General features: G+C 42.0%; 2 protein-coding genes across 8 annotated transcripts in view; one reads left to right on the forward strand and one right to left on the reverse strand.

Annotated features, from left to right (window-relative positions):
* foxp3-1 (forkhead box P3-1 protein) overlaps positions 1-25,746 on the forward strand; it is a 48,803-nt gene that overhangs the window by 6,602 nt on the left and 16,455 nt on the right. For 2 of the 4 annotated variants that reach the window (XM_021615780.2, XM_021615781.2), the window contains 4 exons: positions 1,933-2,595; positions 3,271-3,417; positions 4,260-4,389; positions 5,425-7,167. In XM_021615780.2, the coding sequence (XP_021471455.2) occupies positions 1,933-2,595; positions 3,271-3,417; positions 4,260-4,389; positions 5,425-5,558 (1,074 nt within the window). In that variant the 3' untranslated portion in view covers positions 5,559-7,167. Of the gene's footprint in view, positions 1-1,932; positions 2,596-3,270; positions 3,418-4,259; positions 4,390-5,424; positions 7,168-25,746 lie in introns of those variants that run through there. The other 2 variants (XM_036986931.1, XM_036986929.1) reach the window with 2 other exon arrangements.
* Positions 10,682-24,564, reverse strand: LOC110532143 (probable G-protein coupled receptor 173). Of its 4 annotated transcripts, XM_021615785.2 has the most exons (5): positions 23,526-24,564; positions 23,294-23,354; positions 18,134-18,208; positions 17,483-17,548; positions 10,682-15,257 (listed from the first exon to the last, which is right to left on the reverse strand). In XM_021615785.2, the coding sequence occupies exon 5, from the start codon at positions 15,012-15,014 to the stop codon at positions 13,851-13,853; it is 1,164 nt and encodes a 387-aa protein (XP_021471460.2). In that variant the 5' UTR covers positions 15,015-15,257; positions 17,483-17,548; positions 18,134-18,208; positions 23,294-23,354; positions 23,526-24,564; the 3' UTR covers positions 10,682-13,850. The 4 variants fall into 4 exon arrangements, with proteins under 4 accessions (XP_021471460.2, XP_021471459.2, XP_021471458.2 ...); XM_021615784.2 differs by lacking the exon at positions 18,134-18,208; XM_021615783.2 differs by having other exon boundaries at positions 23,294-24,564.

Consider the following 25,746-nt stretch of genomic DNA (forward strand, 5'->3'; position numbering starts at 1 on the left):
TGGAGTTTGCCAAAAGGCACCTAACGGACTCTCAGAACACGAGAGATAAAATTTTCTGGTCTGATGAAACCAAGATTGAACTCTTTGGCCTGAATGCCAAGTGTCATGTCTGGAGGAAATCTGGCACCATCCCTGCGGTGAAGCATATAGGTGGGAGCATCATCCCATGGGGATGTTTTTCAGCAGCAGGGATTAGGAGACTAGTCAGGATTGAGGGAAAGAGGAAAGGAGCAAAGTACCCAGTGCCCGGACTTGAAACTGATCAAACACCTGAAAATAGACTTGGCAAAAAAAGAAACGCCCCCTTTTCAGGACCCTGTCTCAAAGAATTCGTAAAAATCCAAATAACTTCACAGATCTTCATTGTAAATGGTTTAAACACTGTTTCCCATGCTTGTTCAATGAGCCATAAACAATTAATGAACATGCACCTGTGGAACAGTCGTTAAGACACTAACAGCTTACAGACGGTAGGCAATTAAGGTCACAGTTATGAAAACATAAGACACTAAAGAGATCTTTCAACTGACTGAAAAACACCAAAAGAAAGATGCCCAGGGTCCCTGCTCATCTGCGTGAACGTGCCTTAGCCATGCTGCAAGGATGCATTAGGACGGCAGATGTGGACAGGGCAATAAATTGCAATGTCCATACTGTGAGACACCTAAGACAGCGCTACAGGGAAACAGAAGGGACAGCTGATCGTCCTCGCAGTGGCAGACCACGTGTAACAACACCTTCACAGGATCGGAACATCACACACCTGCAGGACAGGTACAGGATGTCAACAACAACTGCCCGAGTTACACCAGGAACGCACAATCCCTCTATCAGTGCTCAGACTGTCCGCAATGGGCTGAGAGAGGCTGGACTGAGGGCTTGTAGGCCTGTTGTAAGGCAGGTCCTCGCCAAACATCACCGGCAACAATGTCTCCTATGGGCACAAACCCACTGTCATTGGACCAGACAGGACTGGCAAAAAGTGCTCTTCACTGATGATTTGCGGTTCTGTCTCACCGGGGGCGATGATCAGATTTGTTTTTATTGTCGACGGAATGAGCGTTACACCGAGGCCTGTATTCTGGAGCGGGATCAATTTGGAGGTGGAGGGTCCGTCATGGTCTGGGGCAGTGTGTCACAGCATCATCGGACTGAGCTTGTTGTCATTGCATGCAATCTCAATGCTGTGCGTTACAGGGAAGACATCCTCCGTCATGTGGTACCCTTCCTGCAGGCTCATCCTGACGTGACCCTCCAGCATGACAATGCCACCAGCCGTACTGCTCGCTCTGTGTGTGTGATTTCCTGCTAGACAGGAATGTCAGTGTTCTGCCATGGCCAGCGAAGAGCCCGGATCTCAATCCCATTAAGCACGTCTGGGAACTGTTGGATCGGAGGGTGGGGGCTGACTTTACACGTTAAGTTTGCTCAAAATAAACACTTGACAGTGAGCGGACGTTTCTTTTTTTTTGCTGAGTTTAGCTCTGCAGCATCACTCCCCATCAAACCTGACAAAGCTTGAGAGGATCTGCAGAGAAGATTGGGAGAAACTCCCCAAATACAGGTGTGCCAGGCTTCGGTACGACGCTAAAAGAAGACTCGAGGCTGTAATCGCTGCCAAAGGTGTTCCAACAAAGTACTGAGTAAAGGGTCTGAATACTTATGTAAATGTGATTTCAGTTTTTTTATTTTATGAATTTGCAAACAATTCTAAAAATCTGGTTTTGCTTTTTCAATATGAGATCTTGTGTGTAGATTGAGGAATAAGACCAATTCCATCCATTTTAGAATAAGGCTGTAACATAACAATATGGAAGAAGTCAAGGAGTCTGAATACCTTTCGAATGGACTATATGCGTACATAATGTATAAAATGTTTAATATTTTGTGCCATAATATGCAACCCAAGTCATGTCTCCTTTTGTGAATCAGGAGCAGGAGTCCTACCTGGTTAAATGGAAGGGCTACCCCGAGTCGAGCAACACCTGGGAGCCCCGTAAAAACCTCAAGTGCAGGAAGCTAATGACGCAGTTCCACGAGGACATGGAGCACGAGCTGAGGCAGAAGAAGAGACGCACCACCTGCCCCAAGCGGCTGGACAAGGACGTGGCCTGGACCCTGGTGCAGAAAGCCAAGCTCCGCAAGAGGCTCCAGTGCTGGGAAGCCGACCTGAACAAGACTCGTAACCACCCGGGGCGCATCTTTGTCCTGAACGAGGTGGACCTGGACGGTCCGCCCAGGGACTTCACCTACATCACTAACTACAAGGTGGGCGAGGGCATCGTGCTCAACGAGATGGCCGTCGGCTGTGAGTGTAAGGACTGCTTTAGTGATCCGGTTGGCGGCTGCTGCCCCGGGGCCTCCCTCCACCGCCTGGCCTACAGTGACAAGGGCCAGGTGCGAGTGCGGGCTGGGGAGCCCATCTACGAGTGTAACGCACGCTGTAGCTGCGGGCCTGACTGCTCCAACCGCTTGGTCCAGAAGGGCATTCAGTTCGACCTGTGCATCTTCAAGACTGGGAATGGCCGAGGCTGGGGCGTGCGTGCACTACAGCACATCAAAAAGAACACCTTTGTCATGGAGTATGTTGGAGAGGTAAGTAGTATAAAGTATTGGCCACTATTTTGGGGTAAAAAGTATTGGCCGATCATGTCCGCTGCGTTTACCAGAATTAGCTATTCTGTCACAAAAAGAAATTGGATTAAAGTGTGAGGCGTGCCTCCCTAGGGAAACACTAGCATTTAATATATTTTTGAGGGTTTATTAGGTTATTTATACATTTGTCATTTAAAAGAAGTTTTGATTGCTACATTAAAAAAAATGTAAAAAATTGATCCCAGCTTTCCAGTGCTACAATGTTTATTTCTCAACTCCTAAAATTACACTTGTGGCGCAGTAAAAAAAATAAGTTTGGTGCAACTGCGTAACAGATGTCTTAAAGGGGCAATGACATGCCTTGTAATAGAATGGAAAATAAATCAGATAGCTAGCTATTATAAAGAGTGGATGGAGTGGCCAAAAATAGTGGTTCCCTAACAGATTCATTACAACTATTTACACCTGAAAAATAAATAGTTGCAATGGGGGGGGGGGGGGGGTTGTCTGAAGGGTGGCCCACAGTCTCAGACGCCTGGATTAGAGTAATGGACAAAGGACATTAGACAAATGTTTGTGTCGGAGTCTGCTTTTTTAACAGAAGCTTACTTTAACTTTCCATTCAGGGTGTTTGTGAGCAGTTGCTAAAGTGGTGTGTTCGTCTGCCTCCGTCAGATCATCACATCGGATGAGGCGGAGAAGAGAGGACACCTGTATGACCGGCAAGGCGCCACCTACCTGTTTGACCTGGACTACGTGGAGGACGTTTATACGGTGGATGCCGCTAACCATGGCAACATCTCCCACTTTGTCAACCACAGTGTGAGTGGCACATTATCATACGAGTTAACCTTTCAATAAACATACCTGCAGAATAGCCAAAGCCCAATGTCGTACCTTGCGGTAGTAGTATATTTTGGTATTCTATGTGCAAGTGAAAGCAGACGCATCGTAGACACAGCAGAATAGAAGCTGTTAAAAATGCCACTTGAGTTCCCATGGACGTGTTCTAGTATTGCAGTGTAATATGCTTTTGCATACGGAACAAGAAGTGCACCAAATTGTTCTAACTGAAAAAGGTTTTTAGTGAATTATATATATATTTTTTCCTCAATGAAAATCATAGTATAATTGTGTTTCTGAAATGTATTATAAGCTTTCGGCTATTCTGAAATATAGCATTGATTGCTGTAGATATGCTTTGACCTTAAAGGCCCAGTGCAGTAAAAATGGGCATTTTTGTGTTTTTATATACATTTCCACACTGAGGTTGGAATAATACAGTGAAAATTATTATTAATGCCCTTTTAGTGTAAAAGCTGTTTGGTGGGATCGAGTTTTGGCCTTCCATGCTGACAACACCGTGTGGTAAATTAGTTTAATAAACCAATAAGAAAGCGTTCTAAACCACTCTGCCAATAACGGCTAATTATCAGTTTTCCCCTCCCAACTCAGACCACTCCCAGAAAGTCTTCACTAAATTATTGCTTGAGAAATTGCCCTTTGCTAAGAAACTATTTTGTTTTATTTTTTACTGTTTTTTATTGAAAACAATCACAGTGAGATACTTAATTGTTACCCAGAAAATATTTGATATTGAGAACTGCTACATTGGACCTTTCTTAAATTGTTTACCTTTAAGTTGTCTTCTCTCTGTTTTGCAGTGCAACCCCAACCTGCAAGTATACAATGTGTTTATAGACAACCTGGATGAGAGGCTCCCGAGGATAGCATTATTTTCAACACGCTCCATCAGGGCAGGAGAAGAGCTCACTTTTGACTACAAGATGCAAAGTAAGTGTAATGTTCCACTGCCTAATATGACCCCAATGTGACATTTTAAACTTTAAAGGGATACTGAGAGATATTGGCAATGAAGCCGTTTTTCTTTTTTACCCAGAGTCGGATTAACTCCTGGGTACCATTGTCTCTGATAGCGTATGCTACCGTACCTGTGTACTTTGAAGTCATTGCGCTAACGCTAGTTTGCATTGGCTCAAGAAACCAGCTCTAACTTTCTTCATACTACACTCAAAGACCTATAAATGGTATCCACAAGTTAATTTGACAGGGTAAGTGAAAAAAACAGAATCCTGCAGTATCCCTTTAAAGGTAGATAATGCAGCTGCTGTTACTGAAAGTGACTAACAGTTGGTATCAACTGAAAGTCACTTGATTTTCAACAGTTGATCACCATGAAGGTGTTTCTTTCGAGCAGCAGGCCCACAGCGTGATAGGTAGTGAATTTATCCACCTCCGATACAGCACCGGCAGGACGCTATTGTGAGCATCAATTGTCAATCTTGCCTCAATATCGCTGGAGTCCAGCTTTCCAAAACATATGTGCATCGCTTTCTTTGATTTGCACATTTCACCTGGCTCATTTAGGCGTGTCATTTTCCTTCCATTGAAAATGAATGGGCTCAGTCATTTTGCCATCACCCATTGCTGCTAGTAGAAATTGCCGTTAACTTTACTAGCTACATTGACTAACTACATAGGTGGGTGTGGGCAGTGGACACCAAATGTGTCAAATTACCTACTCAGTCCTTTTCAGGGCTAGGTAGGCAAGTGCAATTGGGTAAACCCTCTTGTCTTTTTAGTAACACACCTTGAAATTGTATAATGCAATGGAATCAGTGAGCACTGGAAATTCCAACATTAAACTTTGTTTTTGCTTTTTGGTGTTTGATGCTTGGGCAATACTGCTTTTCATATTTGGCTTGTTAAACAGTTTGGCAATTATGTGGTGCAGGTGAGAACCATGACACGTTTCTCAGTTCTGTTGGCTATCTTGGCTGAATTTGGCTCTTGACATTGTCGTTGCAGTTGATCCAGTTGATGCAGAGAGCACAAGGATGGACTCAAATTTCAGTTTAGCTGGACTCCCTAGCTCTCCCAAAAAGCGGATTCGGGTGGAGTGCAGGTGTGGATCTGACACATGTCGAAAGTATCTCTTCTGATATAGATTGGAAGCGGAACATCAAAGCTAGAACAGACACATCATATATTTTGGGGAATTCTGAAAGTTGTACAGCGTTTACATGAATTTATATTTGTCTACTTATTTTACTTTCATTAACTTTTTAAGCCACATTGGCGCATGGGTGATATCAAAACTGATATGTTTGGGGTCATAAAAAATAAATCTCCATATCTAGTACGTTGGTAAACGATTTTAGTGAAACAATGAACAATATGATCTACATTCACAAATCTGTGTTTTTAAAGATTTCTTCAGAGATTATACACTGCGTGTACAAAACATTAACAACACCTGCTCTTTCCATGACAGACTAACCTGGTGAAAGCTATGATCCCTTATTCGTGTCATGAAGGGGAGGAGACAGGTTAAAGAAATACTTTTTTAAGCCTTGAAACAATTGAGATGTGTTTGTGTGCCATTCAGCGGATGAATGGGCAGGACAAAAGATTTAAGTGCCTTTGAACGGGGTATGGTAGTAGCTGCCAGTGTTCTATGCGCAACAGTTTCCGCTCTATATCAAGAATGGTCCACCACCCAAAGGCCACCCAGCAAACTTAACACAACAGTGGGAAGCAATGGAGTCAACATGGGCCATCATCCCTGTGGAACGTGTTTGACATCTTGTAGAGTACCTGCACCGACGAATTGAGGGGTGCAACTCAATATTAGGAATGTTCTTAATGTTTTGTTCACTCGGTGTATATCTGTAGTGCACTGTTTTCAGTTTGTCAATTTTCTCAATGTTTGAGATTTCAAAAGTTTGTAGGCTGTGTACACAGGCAGATAAATTCTGATATTTCCCCACTTATTGGTCTTTTGGCCAGTCGGGTCAGCTCTTTTGACGACAATTGGGCAAAAGATCAGAATTAGACTGCCTGTGTAAAACAGCCATTGAGCTTCAAGCCCTGTTGGTGGAAAGTAATGTAATTAATAGGTGTACTTATACTTTTATACTAATATGTTTTCAGTTGCACTTACAATTACCGGTAAGTGCAGTTCTTCCACACTTCTTGCAAGTAGTGCTGTATATTCTTGTCTTAAAATAAGGTATGAATTAGTTTACCCCCACACTGTCCAGGTGCATGTTGATTTTCAATTAAATGTGAATGATTACATTCCGACGCTCCCATTTTGTTGTCCTGCAATTCACGGCAAGCAAGCAGTACCATGAATCCGCTCTCCATGCTTTTAACCTATTTTTGTGTGAAGCAGTTGGAAAATATCCTTTGTGTAGTTAGTCATTTTACTTTTTCATGTAGCTCTGATAGCCAAAGTAAACACAGTTCTGTTTTTTCACGTAACATTATTACATTTGATAAAATGTGAAGGTTTGCAGCCAGCAAAACCAATATAAGTAAATGTTTTAATCAGATGTATTGTTCTGGAAAATGTAATGAAAATGTAATGAAAATTTACCTGACGCAAAATGTAGTTGTACTAAAATTAATTTTAGTACAACCACAACACCACTAGATGGTGTAGCTGCATTCCTATGACTTCAGATCAACAACTGAAAATGTACACTTTCCTTTTATACTTGTCCTGACGTTATGGCTGCGTTTTATAAAATAAGTCCAATGCTGATATTTTTTTCTCACTAATTGGACTTTTGACCATTCACATCAGCTATTTTACCAATAATTGGGCAAAATTTTAGAATTGGGCTGCCTGTGCAAATGCAGCGTAACTATTTGCGTCAGCTCAAACGGCAAAAATAAGACACGTCTCTGGGTAGACATTTAGACAGCAATGCCTGTATTGTCTTTCAGTTAAGAGTAGTGCTTGTTACTCACTGTGTTACCCACACACATGACACACACTTGTCCCTCCACTCTGCCTGTTCTCACCTCCCACTCTCTCAGATGAAATCACCAGGCCACAGCTGCCTCTGCTCTTGGCTCAAGGATATGTACTGGAGCTCTTTAGTCATGGCTGCATATGCAGTAACTGGCATTAGTGAGCACAGCACATGCCCCCCCCCCCCCAATGTCAATGCAATTTTACCAAAACACACCTTTTTTTTTAGCATGGTAAAAGTCAGGATGCTGCTCCCAGTTAGTAAGATATTCCCTGATCGCTAATGATCTCAGTGCTCTGACACATTTGCTTTCCTTTGGAGGTCAGATAGTGTGCTCGCGAGGGTGGCAGCGCTAGGGTAGGTTAGATGTATGCTGAGACCCTTATTGAATTCGCTGAATTTATGGAGGATCAGCGGCGCTAAGCACAGGCAAAGAAACACGAGGCTAAGGAAATGGAGCATAAGCCAAAGCACCCAGATGGCCCTAGTGTGGAACGGCCATGTGTGAGAACAGGGATTTGATTATATGAATAGGCTGACTAGAGCGTTGTTTTCAGGTTGCTCATCAACAATGATGATGAATGAGGATATACAGTATAACACATTAATTCTCTGAAGAACCATTAGAAAGATATTCAAGTTTTTTTTATACTTTGGTCATATTCAAGAAAATATGTACAGGTATGATGATTTCATCTCCAGCATGTGGGATAGCATCAAATTAAAATACACTGAAGAAATTTAAATGCCACATGAAAATATTTTACTGTGTTACAGTTCATATAAGGAAATCAGTCAATTTAAATAAATTCATTAGGCACTAATCTATAGATTTCACATGATTCGGAATACAGATATGCATCTGTTGGTCACAGATGCCTTTAAAAATAATGGTTGGTCCGTGGATCAGAAAACCAGTCCGTATCTGGTGTGACCACCATTTGCCTCATGTACATCTCCTTCACATAGAGTTGATCAGGGTGTTTGATTGTGGCCCGTGGAATGTTGTCCCACTCCTCTTCAATGGCTATGCGAAATAGCTGGAGTTTGGTGGGAATTGGAACACGCTGTTGTACATGTCTATCCAGAGTATCCGAAACATGCTCAATGGGTGACATGTCTGGTGAGTATGCAGACCATGGAAGAACTGGGACATTTTCAGCTTCCAGGAATTGTGTACAGATCCTTGCGACATGGGGCCATACATTATCATGCTGAAACATGAGGTTATGGCGGTGGATGAATGGCATGACAATGGGCCTCCGGATCTCGTCACGGTATCTGTATTTAAATTGCATTCGCTAAAATGCAATTGTGTTCATTGTCCGTAGCTTATTCCTGCCCATACCATAACCTCACCGCCACCATGGGGCACTCTGTTCACAACTTTGACATCAGCAAAGCGCTCGCCCACATGATGCCATACACGCTGTCTGCCATCTGCCCAGTCAGCTGAAACCAGTATTCATCCGTGAAGAGCACACTTCTCCAGCGTGCCAGTGGCCATTAAAGGTGAACATTTTCCCACTGAAGTCTGTTATGAGGCCGAACTGCAATCGGGTCAAGACCCTGGTGAGGGCGAAGAGAGCACTCAGCTTCCCTGAGACGGTTTGTGCAAAAATGATTTCGTTGTGCAAACCCACAGTTTCATCAGCTGTCTGGGTGGTGGGTCTCAGACAATCCCGCAGTTGAAGAAGTCAGAGGTTGACGTCCTGGGTTGGCGGGGTTACACATGGTCTGCGGTTCTGAGGCCGGTTGGACGTACTGCCAAATTCTCTAAAATGACGGAGGTTGGCTTATGGTAGTCAAATTAACATAAAATTATCTGGCAAGAGCTCAAGTGGACATTCCTGCAGTCACCATACCAATTGCACGCTCCCTCAAAACTTGAGACATTTGTGTTGTGTGACAAAATTGCACATTTTAGAGTGGCCTTTTATTGTCCCCAGCACAAGGGGCACCTGTGTAATGATCATGCTGTTTAATCAGCTTCTTGATATGCCACACCTGTCAGGGGGATGGATTATCTTGGCAGAGGAGAAATGTACAGGGATGTAAACAAATTTGTGCAAAAAAAATTGAGAGAAATAAGCATTTTGTGTGTATGGAACATTTCTGGGATCTTTTATTTCAGCTCATGAAACCTAGCTAGGACCAACACTTTACATGTTGCTTTTAATATTTTGGTTCAGTATACATTTGTGGGGAAGCTTTGCAAGTTTGATGCTGAAAGTTAGTATAAAGGAAAGATGGCATCAAAAGTTTAAACTTAATGTGACTGTTCTGCAAGCTGATCATGAGCCTCTTTCCAACCTTTCCACAAGTGGGCTAATCTGGGGCTTTGTAAACTCTTTGCAACTTGGTGACCTTATGAAGATGGATAACGCATGGGAAAGGAAGACCGTATATTTACTGCCTTTAAATGTATTAACTGTACAAGATGGTATCTTGTAACCCTTTGACATCATACTTTTGGGGTGGGGTTATGTCCTCTTTCTGTTGCGTGGGCTAAAAACAATTGTGAGTCCACTACCCACAATAAATGCTATCAATAATACCCCAGGTGAGGTGCAACATAAAGGTAACTGCTAAAATAATGGAAACACTTGAGTAAATTAAGGATTAAAAGTGTATTGAAAGCAGGTGCTTCCACACAGGTGTGGTTCCTGAGTTAATTATTAAGCAATTAAAAATACTGGGCAGGCCATTATTTTGGCTATCATGGCGATGCCCTCATTCACAGGGCATGATTGGTCACTGAATGGTTTGATGAGCATGAAAACAATGTAAACCACAAGCCATGGCCGTCTCAGTCACCAGCTCTCAACCCAATTGAACACTTATGGGAGATTCTGGAGCAGCACCTGAGACAGTGTTTTCCACCACCATCAACAAAACACCCAAATGATTGAGTATGTCGCATCCCTCCAATAGAGTTCCAGATACTTGTAGGGTCTATGCCAAGATTCTTTGAAGCTGTTCTTGCTCGTGGTGGACCAACTCTATAAATACCCTTTATGTTGGTGTTACCTTTTTATTTTGTCAGTTACCTGTAGCTGACAATGTTTTATAACCGGAGCCATGTCTCGACGACTGGTTGGCGAATTTGGGTGTCTTATGTTTACATTCACAGCATAGAATAACTTTGTTACAAGCTCCTAACTTTTAGATAATGTGTTCTTATCTGCTGCACATAAGGAATGTGTTACGTTTAGTCATTGCAATCTGTCAATAGTTTCAAAGAAAATGTATTTTTCATTACAAAAACCAATGACAAAAATCATAAATGGCCAGAGACGTGCTTAAACAGCTCAGGCAGTTTTTATTTTTTATATAATACAGAAAATATATGGAAACCACACCCTCTGACTTCCAAGATATGTAGGGGCCCAAAGACATTTACATAGGTATCCTTCAAACCTCTGCTATTTTAGATTTGATATTCAACTGCAGATTTTTTTTCGTGAGCTTTGACATTTTGTGGTTCAGCTTAAAGGGCAAAGTCAAAAGTATTTCAGTTCTGAGATTCAGGATTTGTTCCACTATTCATTCAGAGACACATACAGGACTATCCTTACGAGTCTGTGGTTGCACATGTGTCTGAGACAACTTTTTCTGTCTTTACATTTCTTTTCATCCATAATGTAGTCTCTCCACATACAGGGTCATAATAACTACAGCCACACTGTAAAATCAGTGAGTTATTAAATAAGACATTCAGGTGTCAAATTGAGTTTTGGTTGGCTTTGGGCTTTTGCAAAGTCAAAACACTACAGAAGAGGCAGAAATGAGAAATACGGAAAGTATTAGAATGTTAGTTCTATGACCAACATAACTCAGTGTATTTCAAATTTAAACCCCAAGCCAGGATCATGTATAAAAGTTATTCCTTTCACTGAGACACATTGGAACTTAATAAGAGTGCAATAATCATAGAAGCTATGTGGATAGAACCACTCGCCCCAAGACACAAGCTCAAACGGACTTCACCCTTCATATTCCCATACATGTATGCAAGAACAGAATCTCCATTGAGATAGAAGGCTCTGTAGTCCAATTTAGAGGAACTGCATGTGTATAAAATGTTATGGGCTACCTCTTGAGGCTCTGCAGTTGAATGGTTTAAGAAGACACTCGCCTCAGATTTTTGAATGAACCTCATTGGTTTTAGCACATTCAAATCCTCTGTGTCAGGAACAGGCTGAGGATGAAAAAGACTGAATAAGCATTTGCAGGAGTGTCATTTCAAAATGCAACATTTCTGGCCATTCCTATTTCCCACATGTCCTTTGTTTTCATCCCTCTAGCCTCTAAACATACGCACATTCATACTTGCGTACAGAAACACTCACACACACGTGTTGTAAAAATGCGATGACCAGGAACCCCCTTCTCCCCCCCTCAATTCCAAGTCAGTCCATTGTCCATATAATACACATTAAATAGTACGGAGGTCATAGATCATTTACAAAAGATAATGTGCCTGAAGCAACTAAAAAAGCACTGTCAGGCATTTCTGCTTATCAAAAAATCACGCCCGGTCTCCCTCCTTACCTCCCCAACAACAACCAACCCCAAAATCAACACATATTTTTTAAATCCTTGTTTTCACAGATCAATACACACCACCAGCCTCAGCCTCACCCCCACTGACTGATAAGAAAAGAAACGACAACAAAAAGTCTAAAATAAATCCACAATAATCCAGGAAGGGCTTTTGTTAATTCCATTAATTGTCGATGTTGGATTAAAGTTTCCTCTGTCCTTTACACACAATTGCACACTCCTGTGTTACAATTCGGCAAGTGTTCTTTCTTTATTACCATCCTTGTTAAAGTTTTTGACAGTTTTTTTTTTTTTTTTAAGGTTGCGAGGGGGAGAGATGTGTCCTCCGAAAATAATTAATTACACAGTTTTGTGTTTCCCCATTAGTTGGAATAAACTCTTTATGTTTATTACTTTAACACAGAGGCATACAGCTGTCAACTCTTTCTTGCATTGGTTATAAACAAACCTTTTTTTTTGAGAGAGAGAGCGAAGAGTAAGGCCATAATGCAGATAATAGAAATAACAATTCAGTTATCTGTAGCTTCATTGTTATTGTTAGTTTTTGTTGTTGTTATTGTTTGCAGACAACATTAGAGCATTTTGAAAACTAAAATAAATGTACATTTGTACCCACGAAGGGATAGTATCATGTTCCAGACCTCTGCTTGACATTCACTTAAGATATTACAATCTCTGTGTCCCGGCCTACAGTTAGTTAGCATTCTGGTTCAAGTCTAAATCATGTTAAGAAAAAAAAAAGGATTTATCATCAATTCCTCAATTCCTGTGTGCAAAAATATAAATGGGCTGAATTTTCCCCCACCTCTCTACAAAGACCTTCATGTGAAGTGATGAACTTTATCCTATCTGAAGATCTAAACATTCTGGTTTAGGTTTTATGAACATTTTCTATCAACTGTCTTTTTAAACAATTTCAGATTGATGAAAAAAAATTCAAAGGTTCAGTCATCTGCAACAATACCACCTACAGCAAAAGGAATTTGGCAAGAGCATGGAGCATTTTCTGTCAATTTATCATAGATTTTTGTGTGGTCTCAAGTTCTCAGTTTGTCACTGATTGGGGCATTGGTCTGTTTAAGTTATCCTCAGAAATCATGTGATTACACATATCAGCTTAACATGCATTTCATAATTCTGTCTGCCTATTAGCGCTTCACAATTATTATCTGCTCATTTCTGTTAAACGCTAACAAGATCAAACTGTTCTCGATGGCAGCTCTTTTAACATTTCCCATATCCAATAGTGTACTCATCTGAAGTGTTAGACCAAATTAGAATGTAATAGAAACCCCAAATAAACTCCAAATGAAGCCAACAGTGCCTGAATATGCTATTTGTACAAACTCATAATTTCTCTGTTTGACTGTATTAATGATGCCTTTGATTCAAGTGGATGAAGGAAGGAAGCAGTGCTAGAACACTCTCCTATTAGTCATTCACTAGCAAATTGTCAGAGGACCATCTGATATTTTTGGTCTGAGAGAACAGACGAGGGAGTGACTGAGAAATATGACCAGGTTGTCCCCACAACCTACAGAAAAACTGTCACCCTCACTTCAATCTCTTTCACAATAGCAGGCCTAGAATGATCATTCTCTTGGCCTCGTTTAAAGACTGCCTACCAGTTTCATAGGTTCCACATTAAAATGAAGAATACAAACATGCATCTGAGATAGACTGTTTGAGTTGTTGGTTTAGTCTCGTATTCTGTCTGTGTGTAGAAGGAATCCCTCTCTTAAATTTGTTTCCTGACCAAGGCCATTTATAAAAAAGGAAAGACATTTTTTTAAATCAAAGGCCACAACAACTAAAATGGTCCCTCATGCCATCCTAACCACTCACAGACATCCCTGCCACCGCCCCTCCACACCCTCCCCAGGTAACAACCGCCCACCGCCCCCCTCACATGACAAAGTAAGGCTCTCGGGGCAGATGAGGTTTAGTCCTACAGCAGGCTGGCAGGTGGGCCAGGAGCCCCTTCTTCAGGTCCTTGTTGAGGAAGAAGCAGACGATGGGGTTGACCCCTGCCTGGGCAAAGCTCATCCATACGGTGGTGGAGAGGTATCGGTGCGGTATGGTGCAGGCCTTGACAAACACCCGCCAGTAGCAGGCCACTATGTAGGGCGACCACAGCACCAGGAACAACAGGGTGATCACATAGAACATCCTGCCAAGCTGCTTTTCTGCCTTGAACTCCTCCATGCCCAGCAGGCGCCGGTTCTGGTTGTGCAAGTTCTGCCGGATGCCCAGCAGGGTGGGTGGCATGGGGCCCCGGCCAAAGCCTGCGATCCAGTTGGCTGCTGCCTGGCCGGTAGCGCCGGGCCCGTGGAAGGTCCAGTTTTGGCTGATGGCTGGCACCATCTGGACAGGCTTCATCTTGCGGTGCTTGTACTCGAAGAGCAGCAGCTTCATGTAGACCACGTGCGTGGCCAAGATCAGCACTGCCAGCATCAGCATAAAGCCCAGTGTGTCGTTTGCCTTAAAGTAGCGGTGCTCGAAGATGCACTGGTCCTCCTCGCGGATGAACTTGTAGGTGCCCACATCGAAGACGGGTGGGAAGGCCATGGCCACTGACAGCGTCCACACCATGCACACCACTGCCACGCACGTCCAGAAGGTCATGCGCTTGGAGTAGAAGCGGTGGTGGGCGATGGCCATGTAACGTGTCACGCTGATGCAAAAGAGCATGAAGGCGGCATGGAAGCAGAAGAGCACGGCCATGAAGGCCACCACCTTGCAGCTGAGCACGCTGTAGGTCCAGGCCGAGCCGTTCTTAATGGACACCAGCACGAAGGGGAAGCAGACAGCCGACCGGATGGTGTCGGCCAGGCACAGGTCCAACAGGAAGTAGTAGGGGGCTTTGTGCAGGGCCCGGTCCCTGAGGACCAGCAGAGACACCACCAGGTTGCCCACCAGGCTGATGCAGATGATCAGACCCAGTAGGACCAGTTTGATGTATGTGGACACGACCGACGATGGGCCCCCGACTGCCATTCCTCCCGTCGTGGCCACCACTGCAGCCATGGGACCGCCAAGCCCCTCGCTGCTCTCGTTGCCATTGGCCATCCCTTTGGCTCCCGTGTCAAGCCCTCTTTTCTCCTGAAATCCACCCCTCTTCCTTCTCCCTCTCCTCCTCCACCGCCACCTCCTCCTCCTCCAGCTGCCCTTTCGTTCGTCCTCGTGGTTGCCTCTTCTCTGGAGCTCACATGGAACCAGAGTGCTTCACTCTGCATTGCCCCATTTTGCACTGAGCCCCTCGTTTCCTGTAGCGCTACCCCTCGGTGCCTCTTGTTCTTACAGCGTCAGCTCCTGTAAACAGGAAGTATGAACAATAAGCATTAAGTTTGGATGGGCATCCTGGTCTGACATCACTGGGGGATAATACAGTGTAAGCATTTGCAGGGAATATACCGTATAAGGTTAAATATGAGAGCTGTGACTTCACGTGTGTGACTTGAGGCTTTTCTAATATTACAATACATTGCTTTTATGATTCCAGCATTGGCTGCAAAAAGCAGCAGTTGTTTTTTTTTATCAGAAAGCATTTCCAGGAAGTGGTGGTTATTATATCCAGTGATTACCTAACTGCGCTAGGCCAATATGCAGTTAGGTAAGAGTATGAAATGTGAAAGAAATGTCGCCATCCTCCCCAACCATGTAACTACCTATAATTACAGACAAAGTATACGGTAATAAGAACATGTGTTTGTCACATAAAGATGAGAAATTTGTTAAGTCTATCCCATCTGGGTTTATCCCAAAATAAAGTTCCTGCCTGTTGTTGTTAACAACATGAATACATTGTACTAAAGCCCCTATCTTCAAACAATACAGAATCGATTGTCATAATAGTGGAGAAAGACGTTCAAGTCTGAAAACATCATCCTCAGTATTAAACAAATAATTTGTCCCACGGAATCAATCAATTGTTTTTCCAATGGGCGAAACAGGGCTCACATAGGCATCTGCTGTAGCATGCTGTGGAACATCTTCTCCTTCCCCCTTAGCACCAATCAGATCAGCTGTTTTCTCCACACGCTACATGGCATGCCAGCAACTAGTCTGTCACGGTAATTACCTCGCTTGTTGCTAGGCTACAACACCTTATATCCTTTTTCTGTGTGTGTGTGTGTGTGTGTGTGTGTGTGTGTGTGTGTGTGTGTGTGTGTGTGTGAGAGAGAGTGTGGGGAGGGATTCTCTGTGTGTATGAGGGTTGGTGTGTGTGAAGCAGATCGGGGAGGAAAAACAAACGGGATTTGCTTGCTGAAGCCTCATAGGTGCAGTCACTTTGGGGACCACTGACGAGGCATTTCCAAAAGAGGTTGCATTGCACAGTGACACATGAGATATACAGTATGTCTGATAGCTCAGTAGTGTGCATGCGTAGGTGTGTGTGCGCGCTTGTATATGAGTGTGAGTGGAGTCAATCTGTATTGACCATGCCACCACCCTCATTTGTATTGATGAACGCTTCGAGAGTGATCGGGGAATGCACAGGTGATGATTATGGAGTATGAGCCAAAAAGAGAGAAGGGCTCAGGCCCATTGTTTCAGCGCAGGCATACTAATGTATTTCTGTCACAGTAATTACAGCAGCTTGTTGCTAAGCTACAGGACCACTCTGCCTTATGCTGTGCGTGCGTTTGTGTGTGTATAAGACTGTAAGAACTGTTGTGAGAATGGTGGGGGCATTGGAAAGTTTCAGATATGATCAGCAACAAATAAGACACCCACCAACACAGTCCTTCCAGCAGTGACATACTGACACTAAACTTAAAGTGTCTGTTTCCCAGACACAGTTTAAGCCTAGTCCAGGAGTAAAAAGTGAATTAAATGGAGATTCTCGAGTGAGCATGCTTTTAAGTCAAGGCTTAAACTTTGTCTGGGAAACCGGCCCAAAATGTCTAGAAGATTGTGTAGAGAATACTGATGGTTTCATTTTTTCTGAGGCACGCATAAAATATGAGAAGGCCAATGAAAGTAACAGTTATTAGTGGAGAATGAATCGGAGCAGAAACATGTTGTATTAGCTACTCTGTACACATTGCACATGTATCCAAAGGTACAATAAGGTTAGAGGTCAGGTATGAATGTGTATAAGCCTGCTGTATGTATTTATTATTATTATATACCCCCTGTATGTGTTTATGTAGAGTATGGTGTGTCAAGCTCATAGTTCACTGATGATACCAAAGACAAATTTCCATCCTTGGATGGATAAATAAGTTCTAGTCTATATTTTCTTGTGCCTTGTAATACAATGGCAAATGTAGCTTGCCACGTTCAGTGTCTTTTGTCCATTCATGAAATGTGTAAAAAGCTGTTAGTATGTTACCATCACAATAGTTTTGGCAACATTTGGTTTGACAGAATAACCAGTTAAATACTTGGTAAGTATTTTCAAATGAATATTATGGCCTGAAATTTGGCACTCATAGCTAGTTCTCACAGTATATGATAACACTTAATAAACATGAATAATTTATACATAGAGTACAATCATTATACACATTTAGAATCCTTTCTCAGCATACCTTAGTTATTACGAAGTGCTACCGCAGTTCCTCGTGTCCCAGTGTTCCTTGGTGACCCCAGTCCTCCTTCATTCAAAATAACACCCATGTTATTGAACAGCAACAACGATACAGTTGCGGTCAAATATATTGGCACCCTTGCACTTTTCTTAAATAGTTTCCTATTTCTTCTAAAATAAGTTTAAATAGAAAAAGTGTTGTCTCCACACCTTGTTATTAGATTTTCAACATTTCAGAACCAATTGTATTTTTGTAAACCTAAGTTTACCATTTTCATTTTGAAAATACAGACAATGGCAAGGACAGAATGACTGGCACTCCGGACCTAGTACTTGGTTGCACACCCTATGGCCAAGATAACTGCAGACAAACTCTTCTTGTAGCCATCAATGAGCTTTCTGCACCTTTCTACTGGCAATTTGGGCCACTGTTCAGCAGCAAACTGCTCTACTTCAGTATTTGAGGGCTGCCCTCCACCAACTGCTGTTTTCAGATCTCGCCATAGGTTTTGGAAGTGATTCAGATCAGGACTATTCGCTGGTCATTCCTGGGTGCTCTTTTGATGTGTGTTTGGGCTCGTTGTCCTACTGGAAGAACACAGCCTTCAATGGAGACCCCGTTTTTGGACACTGTGTTGAACATTGGACTCACCTGATAATCTGCTGATATCATGATGCCTTGCGCACATTCAAGGACCCCAATACCAGAGACAGCAAAGCAACCTCCCTGTAGAAGAACTAGGGAATTATTTAACAAAGGTGCAAGGGTGCCAATATATTTGGCCACAACTATTAATGAATAAGAACTGAAATACCTAGCTCAATGTACATTAAACCAATTTCAATATGGCAATTTCAATACGGCAACAACGGGGACTACATTCTTGTTAATTGCCTTTCATGCACAATCTCTCATATGTAAGGATCTAGTTTTAATTTCTTGCTGTGTTGTAATATTTCAGATATTCTTTTAAAATGGGCTCACCAAATCAGTCATGAGAATTACACTCCATGAACTTGCGATTGTTTAGTTTTTTTCTAAACCAAAGCAATGTCACAGTTCTGTGTTGCTAGTTAATGAAAGGATACCTTAACTAGGCCTACCCCATTCTTCAAATCAAACATCCATATACTACTTGTTTGCGTCTCTAAAATGGTTTCACCAGGCTTTGTTGCGCCTTACCAACAGTAGGCCTTCTTACAGTCTATTCTAATGTTCTATCCACCAAGGTCCATGTCACATGATGTCACATGTAATAGTCCAAAGCCTTATATTTGGATTATATATTATTTATCTCAATATAATGCTCTGGAACAGACTAATTCATTCAAACATCATAGGACATAGTCCTACAAGGATGGTGGTGCTTGAATGGGAGGCACCAATAGTGTAGGCTACTATAAAAAAATATTCCTCTATTAATTTACCAACTATTAGACTATAACAAATGTCAGTTTCTGCTATTGACACAGACAAGTACAGACAAGTACAACCACATACAGTTGAAGTCGGAACAGCTTGGAAAATTCCAGAAAATGGTGTCATGGCTTTAGAAGCTTCTGATAGGCTAATTGACATCATTTGAGTCAATTGGAGGTGTACCTGTGGATGTATTTCAAGGCCTACCTTCAAACTCAGTGCCTCTTTGTTTGACATCATGGGAAAATCAAAAGAAATCAGCCAAGACCTCAGAAAAAAAAATGTAGACCTCCACAAGTCTGGTTCATCCTTGGGAGGATTTCCAAACGCCTGGAGGTACCATGTTCATCTATACAACCAATAGTATTCAAGTATAAACAGCATGGGACCACGCAGCCGTCATACCACTCAGGAAGGAGATGCGTTCAGTCTCCTAGAGATGAACGTATGTCATTGCGAAAAGTGCAAATCAATCCCAGAACAACAGCAAAGGACCTTGTGAAGATGCCGGAGGAAACAGGTACAAAAGTATCTATTACCACAGTAAAATGAGTCCTATATCGACATAACCTGAAAGGCCGCTCAGCAAGGAAGAAGCCACTGCTCCAAAACCGCCATAAAAAAGCCAGACTACGGTTTGCAATTGCACATGGGGACAAAGATCGTACTTTTTGGAGAAATGTCCTCTGGTCTGATGAAACAAAAATATAACTGTTTGGCCATAATGACCATTGTTATGTTTGGAGGAAAAAGGGGGAGGCTTGCAAGCCGATTAACACCTTCCCAACTGTGAGGCACGGAGGTGGCAGCATCATGTTGTGGGGGTGCTTTGCTGCAGGAGGGACTGGTGCACTTCACAAAATAGATGAGGAGGTAGGGAAATTATGTGGATATATTGAAGCAATATCTCAAGATATCAGTCAGGAAGTTAAAGCTTGGTCGCAAATGCATCTTCCAAATGGACAATGACCCCAAGCATACTTCAAACGTTGTGGCAAAATGGCTTAAGGACAACAAAGTCAAGGAATTGGAGTGGCAATCACATAGCCCAGACCTTAATCCGATAAAAAATGTGTGGGCAGAACTGAAAAAGCTTGTGCGAGCAAGGAGGTCTACAAACCTGACTAAGTTACACCAGCTCTGTCAGGAGGAAAGGTGCCAAAATTCACCCAACTTATTGTGGGAATCTTGTGGAAGGCTACCTGAAACGTTTGACCCAAGTTAAAAAACATAAAGGCAATGCTACCAAATACTAATTGAGTGTATGTAAACTTCTGACCCACTGGGAATGTGATGAAAGAAATAAAAGCTGAAATAAATAATTCTCTCTACTATTATTTCACATTCTTAAAATAAAGTTGTGATCCTAACTGACCTAAGACAGGGAATTTTTACTAGGATTAAATGTCAGGAATTGTGAAAAATTGAGTTTAAATGTATTTAGCTAAGGTGTATGTAAACTTCCGACTTCAACTGTATATAGCTATTGTTGTTCTAACTCAATATAGAGTGCCTGTTGTAATCTTTAGTATTCCACAAATGTACATTTGTGAATGCTATTTTGAAGACATACAGTGCCTTCAGAAACTATTCACGCCCCTTGACTTTTTCCTAATTTTGTTGTGTTACAGCCTGAATTTAAAATTTATTAAATTGCGATTTTGTGGCACTGGCCTACATAGAATACCCCATAATGTCAAAGTGGAATTATTTATTTCGATTTTTTGTTAAAAAAAAAGTATTACAAATGAAAAGCTGAAATGTCTTGAGTCAATAAGTATTCAAGCCCTTTGTAATGGCAAGCCTAAATAAGTTCAGGAGTACAAATATGCTTAACAAGTCACATAATAAATTGCATGAACTCACTCTGTGTGCAATAATAGTGTTTAACATGATTTTTGAATGACCACCTCATCTCTGTATCCCACACATACAATTATCTGTATGGTCCTTCAGTCAAGCAGTGAATTTCAAAAACAGATTTAACCACAATGACCAAGGTTTTCTAATGCCTGCAAAGAAGGGCACCTGTTGGTAAATGGCATAGGCTTTTAAGCTGATTTGGATCAAAACTGTAACTATGCCACTCCGGAACATTCAATGTTGTCTTGGTAAGCAACGCCAGTGTATATTTGGCCTTGTGGTTTAGGCTGAAAGGTGAATTTGTTGGTTCAGTCTGCTTTCCAACAGACACCAGGAGACATATTCACCTTCCAGCAGGACAATAACCTAAAACACAAGGCCAAATATACACTGGCGTTGCTTACCAAGTGGCCTAGTTACAGTTTTGACTCAAATCAGCTTAAAAGTATATGGCAAGACTTGATAATGTCTGTTTGCTACCTTAATTACATATACTGATGTACACAACCTACTCCACATTTCCAAAGTGGAAGAAAAATTATGGAATACTTTTCAAATGAATAAAATAAAAACGAAGATGCCTTGATTGCTGAGTCTTCACACTCCAGAGTTAATACTTGGCCTTGATTGCTGACGTCTTCACACCCCAGAGTTAATACTTGGCCTTGATTGCTGAGTCTTCACACCCCAGAGTTAATACTTGGCCTTGATTGCTGAGTCTTCGCACCCCAGAGTTAATACTTGGCCTTGATTGCTGATGTCTTCACACCCCAGAGTTAATACTTGGCCTTGATTGCTGACGTCTTCACACCCCAGAGTTAATACTTGGTCTTGATTGCTGAGTCTTCACACCCCAGAGTTAATACTTGGCCTTGATTGCTGATGTCTTCACACCCCAGAGTTAATACCTGGCCTTAATTGCTGATGTCTTCACACCCCAGAGTTAATACTTGGCCTTGATTGCTGAGTCTTCACACCCCAGAGTTAATACTTGGCCTTGATTGCTGACGTATTCACACCCCAGAGTTAATACTTGGTGGAAGCACATTTGGCCGCCATTACAGCTATGAATGAATCTTTGTGAATAAGATTATACCAACTTTGCACAACTCTTAGGGCAACATACTGTATTGTATATCTATCGTTTTTGTCAAAATTGCTCAAACTGTGTTGTACTTCCTTTTAAGATTTTGTTGTAAGGCAGCAAAATGTGAAGGCAGTGCAAAGGGTGTGTAGACTTCAGCGACTGCTATCTATCTATCTATCTATCTATCTATCTATCTATCTATCTATCTATCTATCTATTGTTGGTCTATCTACTAACGTGATATATCAGGTGCCACAGTGCCTGTTGTAAATTATAGTATTTCACATGTAACCGTAGTGAATGCTTAAATATAATACATACTGTACGTCTATGACCATAATTACATCATGTGAAGTGTCAAATGATACCACACCCCTTTCTAATACAAAATAGGCCTACAGTAAAACAAAGACATTGACGAAGGAAGATTACATCGTCACATGTATATCACTTTGATTGCTAAATGAATATACAGGATAGGGATATTTAGGCCGTATCCTAAGAGCTTCATGGGAATACTGAGAAGCTATGGCTCATGAAGGGAGGGGCCTGGAGAAATGGGAGTTGGTTGGTGATAGAGGGCTGAGCCATTGTCAAGAACTGGATAGCAACAGCAATCGAGTACCGCTGCCGTGGTCGCGGTGGGAGGAGGCGACGCGGAATTCACCAACCAAAGGTTCCGGAATCACTCTGACACTGTTCAACACCGACCGAATGCAATTATAAACAACGATTTTAGAATATGAATTAACGCATCCGGGGCTGGGGGAAAATACTATTTATTTACAATCGTGAACAATGGGTAGTGTTGTGCTTGACGCGTCATGTTTGAATCCAAAGAAATGCATAAACAATTGCGTATAGGCCTAGAGCATATTGTAGGCTGTGTCATGTGAAGTGTTCAACCAGCTCCGATCCTGTCAAAATTCACGAACAGTTGTTGATGTTTATGATAATTAATCAAAGAGGGCTGATGACGGTACCCCAACACCCCAGTTGCATCGCATTTGCAAATGGATAGATAACCTGTATCGATGCTGTCATAATGGACATTCGCCCAGTGAATAATATACAGCCACCGATGGATATCGGCCTCTTCTACCTCCCTGCCTGTGTCCATAATGCGGTTCCCTGTTATAATTTACCATTGGGCCTATACCACATAAAGTCCACTCAAATCTGCAGTGGTGTGTGTGTCTATAATAACAAGAAGATTAGAAGGGCCTACGTGTAGCCTACAGTTTGTCTGTGGCATGCGTCATGGGGCTGCCTGAATCATAACAGTATAGGCTATGTTGTAGGCACAAAAAGGGGTTTCACAAGGGTTTCAACGAATTAACCAGGTACCTGAGGGGAAAAAAACATGGCAATGTGAGGCCTAGGAGTACTTACAAAACCACCCAAACTAAAAAATGGCATAGGAAGGTAAAAGGAAATCTTACCTCGTATTATACTTGTCCTCGAGACAAAGGCTTATGGTTTTATTCTAGGCCGTTTGGGGAGCTTGTTGCGGTCCACATTATATATAAATATAAGGATTCAAAATCAAGTAAAGCAACAGTAAATGGCATAGAGGGTTCAACAAAACGAGCGTCAATTCCAAATATAATCCACAATGATAAATTACTGAAAACATAAAGAATAGATTCAATAATTAATACAGGGTATTGTCACCTCCATAGAATCGGCCAGATCTTAATGCAATAATAATGTCTCTTTTTGCAGACTTCTTAAATAAACACAGGTTTTAAAGAACAAAAAGGATCGTTTCCTCTTTTTTCGTGTGCATGTCATGTCTTCAGGTTTTCCATAAAGCTCTCCCAATGTTCAGCAATAAATTCCCATCACACTGGCAGAATAGAACAAATGAGTAAATTCGAATTGCTGACAATGTTGGCTGTTTTCAAATACTTATATCTCGGTGAATGTCATCAACTGGATCCTGTCACTGGTAAATACATCTACATTCTGAAAATAACGGTGGTCTTATTAGGCTCCAGCACAAGACACTTTTATTGAGGGTCTACGGATCTTGCTCTGCTTGTTGGATTCTCCATCAAAACCAGAGACGCCTTTTTTCGATCATTCTACTCTCCAGCGCAAAGAGCTCTCTATCTTTTCAGTGATAATACATCCTTTTGCATATCCAACTGAATGTATATGCGGACTCTCCGTTCACAGAGTACAGATCTTATGTGAAAATATGTAGCCTACACTGTGCCTGTAGGCGCCCTATATATTTAAACATGTACCCGCCTTCTTTGGTCTTTAATGAGATTGGAAAAAATCCTTGTTTGCGGTGATAAATCCCCAGATACCATATCTTTCACGGACATGTCAAGTCGTTCGGAATCCAGCCTCAGTCATTGTTTAAATAATGGAAACTAGGAAAATGACCAACATGATAGGGCTGTTAAAGCGATGGTGAAATGGAAACAGCGGCTCTCGTCTATGCGCTGAACATCGGTTCTCCCTCGGCTCCCTTTGGAATCGACGAGGCAAGATTCGGGATCTTTCGGCAGAGGATAGGCGCGTTGTGCAGCGTTCTGTAGTAAAAATGAATGTTTGTGATATACACAATATGTCACTTAACTTCAGACTGAAGCAACAGCTGCCGTTGTAGAAAGCTAAAGACAAAGTCAGGTCCACTGCTATTTCTGTTGAGAACACCTCATCGTGATTTAGTTTACATGACTATCTGTTTTGAGGTCATGTTTTTTTACTTGATGAATCATCAACCTCATTATCTGCCCATTATCACCATCGTCATCCTCACCCTCATCCTTATCATCATAATCGTCATCATGTCTACACATACCTCCATAACATTAGAGAAGGTCAGACTGCATCATGGATGCATCAGGCCACATGGCTTCACCAGGTGATGTTGGTATTGACATCAAATGCAGTGATGTAAATCACCTCCCTTGTAAGGCTCTTGGTGCCCAATCATTTAATCCTGCTCTAAATCCCTGGTAAAACGTTGTTTTGTCTCGGCATGACACAAGACTGTGCCGAGTGCCCTCATGCCTGCCTTAACAGCTGTCCAAACCGCTGGAAGCCAAGGGAGCAGATGGCATCTCCTGACAAAGGGAAATGTTCAGGAAAGAGAGCGGGACACAGAGTAACTCTCCCAAAAATTATAACAACAATCCATTGGAGGTTTTGCTTTGTTCTGTGGGAAATATCGGAAATAATATAAAACTGTAGAGTATTAGCTTGTTCATCCATGGTCAATATCAAAGTAAATGGTGAATATATTAAATAACAGTGGACTTCTAGGAACTGGACTTTTCTGTCATTGTCCTCTTCTTGCCATTGTGTGTATGGCAAGTGAGGCATAATGTGCACCCCCAACCGGGAAGCCTGGTCATAGGTTTGATCTTGGCTGGGAGGCAGAGTGAACTACAGCCTGTCCCTTCTGGTCATGATTCCTAGACAGCTGTTTCTATCTGGCTCAAAGGACCATAAAAAAGAGCTGAATATCATATGGATTAGTCCCAGTCTCTGATGTGTATGGACCTGTGAGTCTGCGACCCAATAAACAGTGGTTATTACCCCCCATTGTTTTATATGTTACGGTACTAATATTAAGCTATATAGTAGTAATCATACCAAAACTATGGATGGCAGATTCTGTAGGTTTTTACACTACTTTGTTAATAACATTTGGTTAATCTGTAATTTGGGTGAACTTTCTCTTTAACAGAGATGGTCCAGCTCTCTCAATAGCCTTGTGCTCACAGGTTTGTGGTGCCATCTGTTGGTATAACTACAACAGTGTTATCTGAATAAAGCCCACATGAAGATAGGTGTGTGAAACTGATGTGTAAATTCTCTAGAATGAAGGCCAGGCATGTTTATATTCAATGACAATATAAAATTGAAAATATAA

Source organism: Oncorhynchus mykiss, chromosome 9, assembly GCF_013265735.2.
Source record: "Oncorhynchus mykiss isolate Arlee chromosome 9, USDA_OmykA_1.1, whole genome shotgun sequence".
NCBI lineage: Eukaryota > Metazoa > Chordata > Actinopteri > Salmoniformes > Salmonidae > Oncorhynchus > Oncorhynchus mykiss.

Excerpts from the sequence above, each read along its gene's own strand:
- LOC110532143 (XM_021615784.2), bottom strand. The coding sequence starts at position 15,014 with ATGGCCAATGGCAACGAGAGCAGCGAGGGGCTTGGCGGTCCCATGGCT.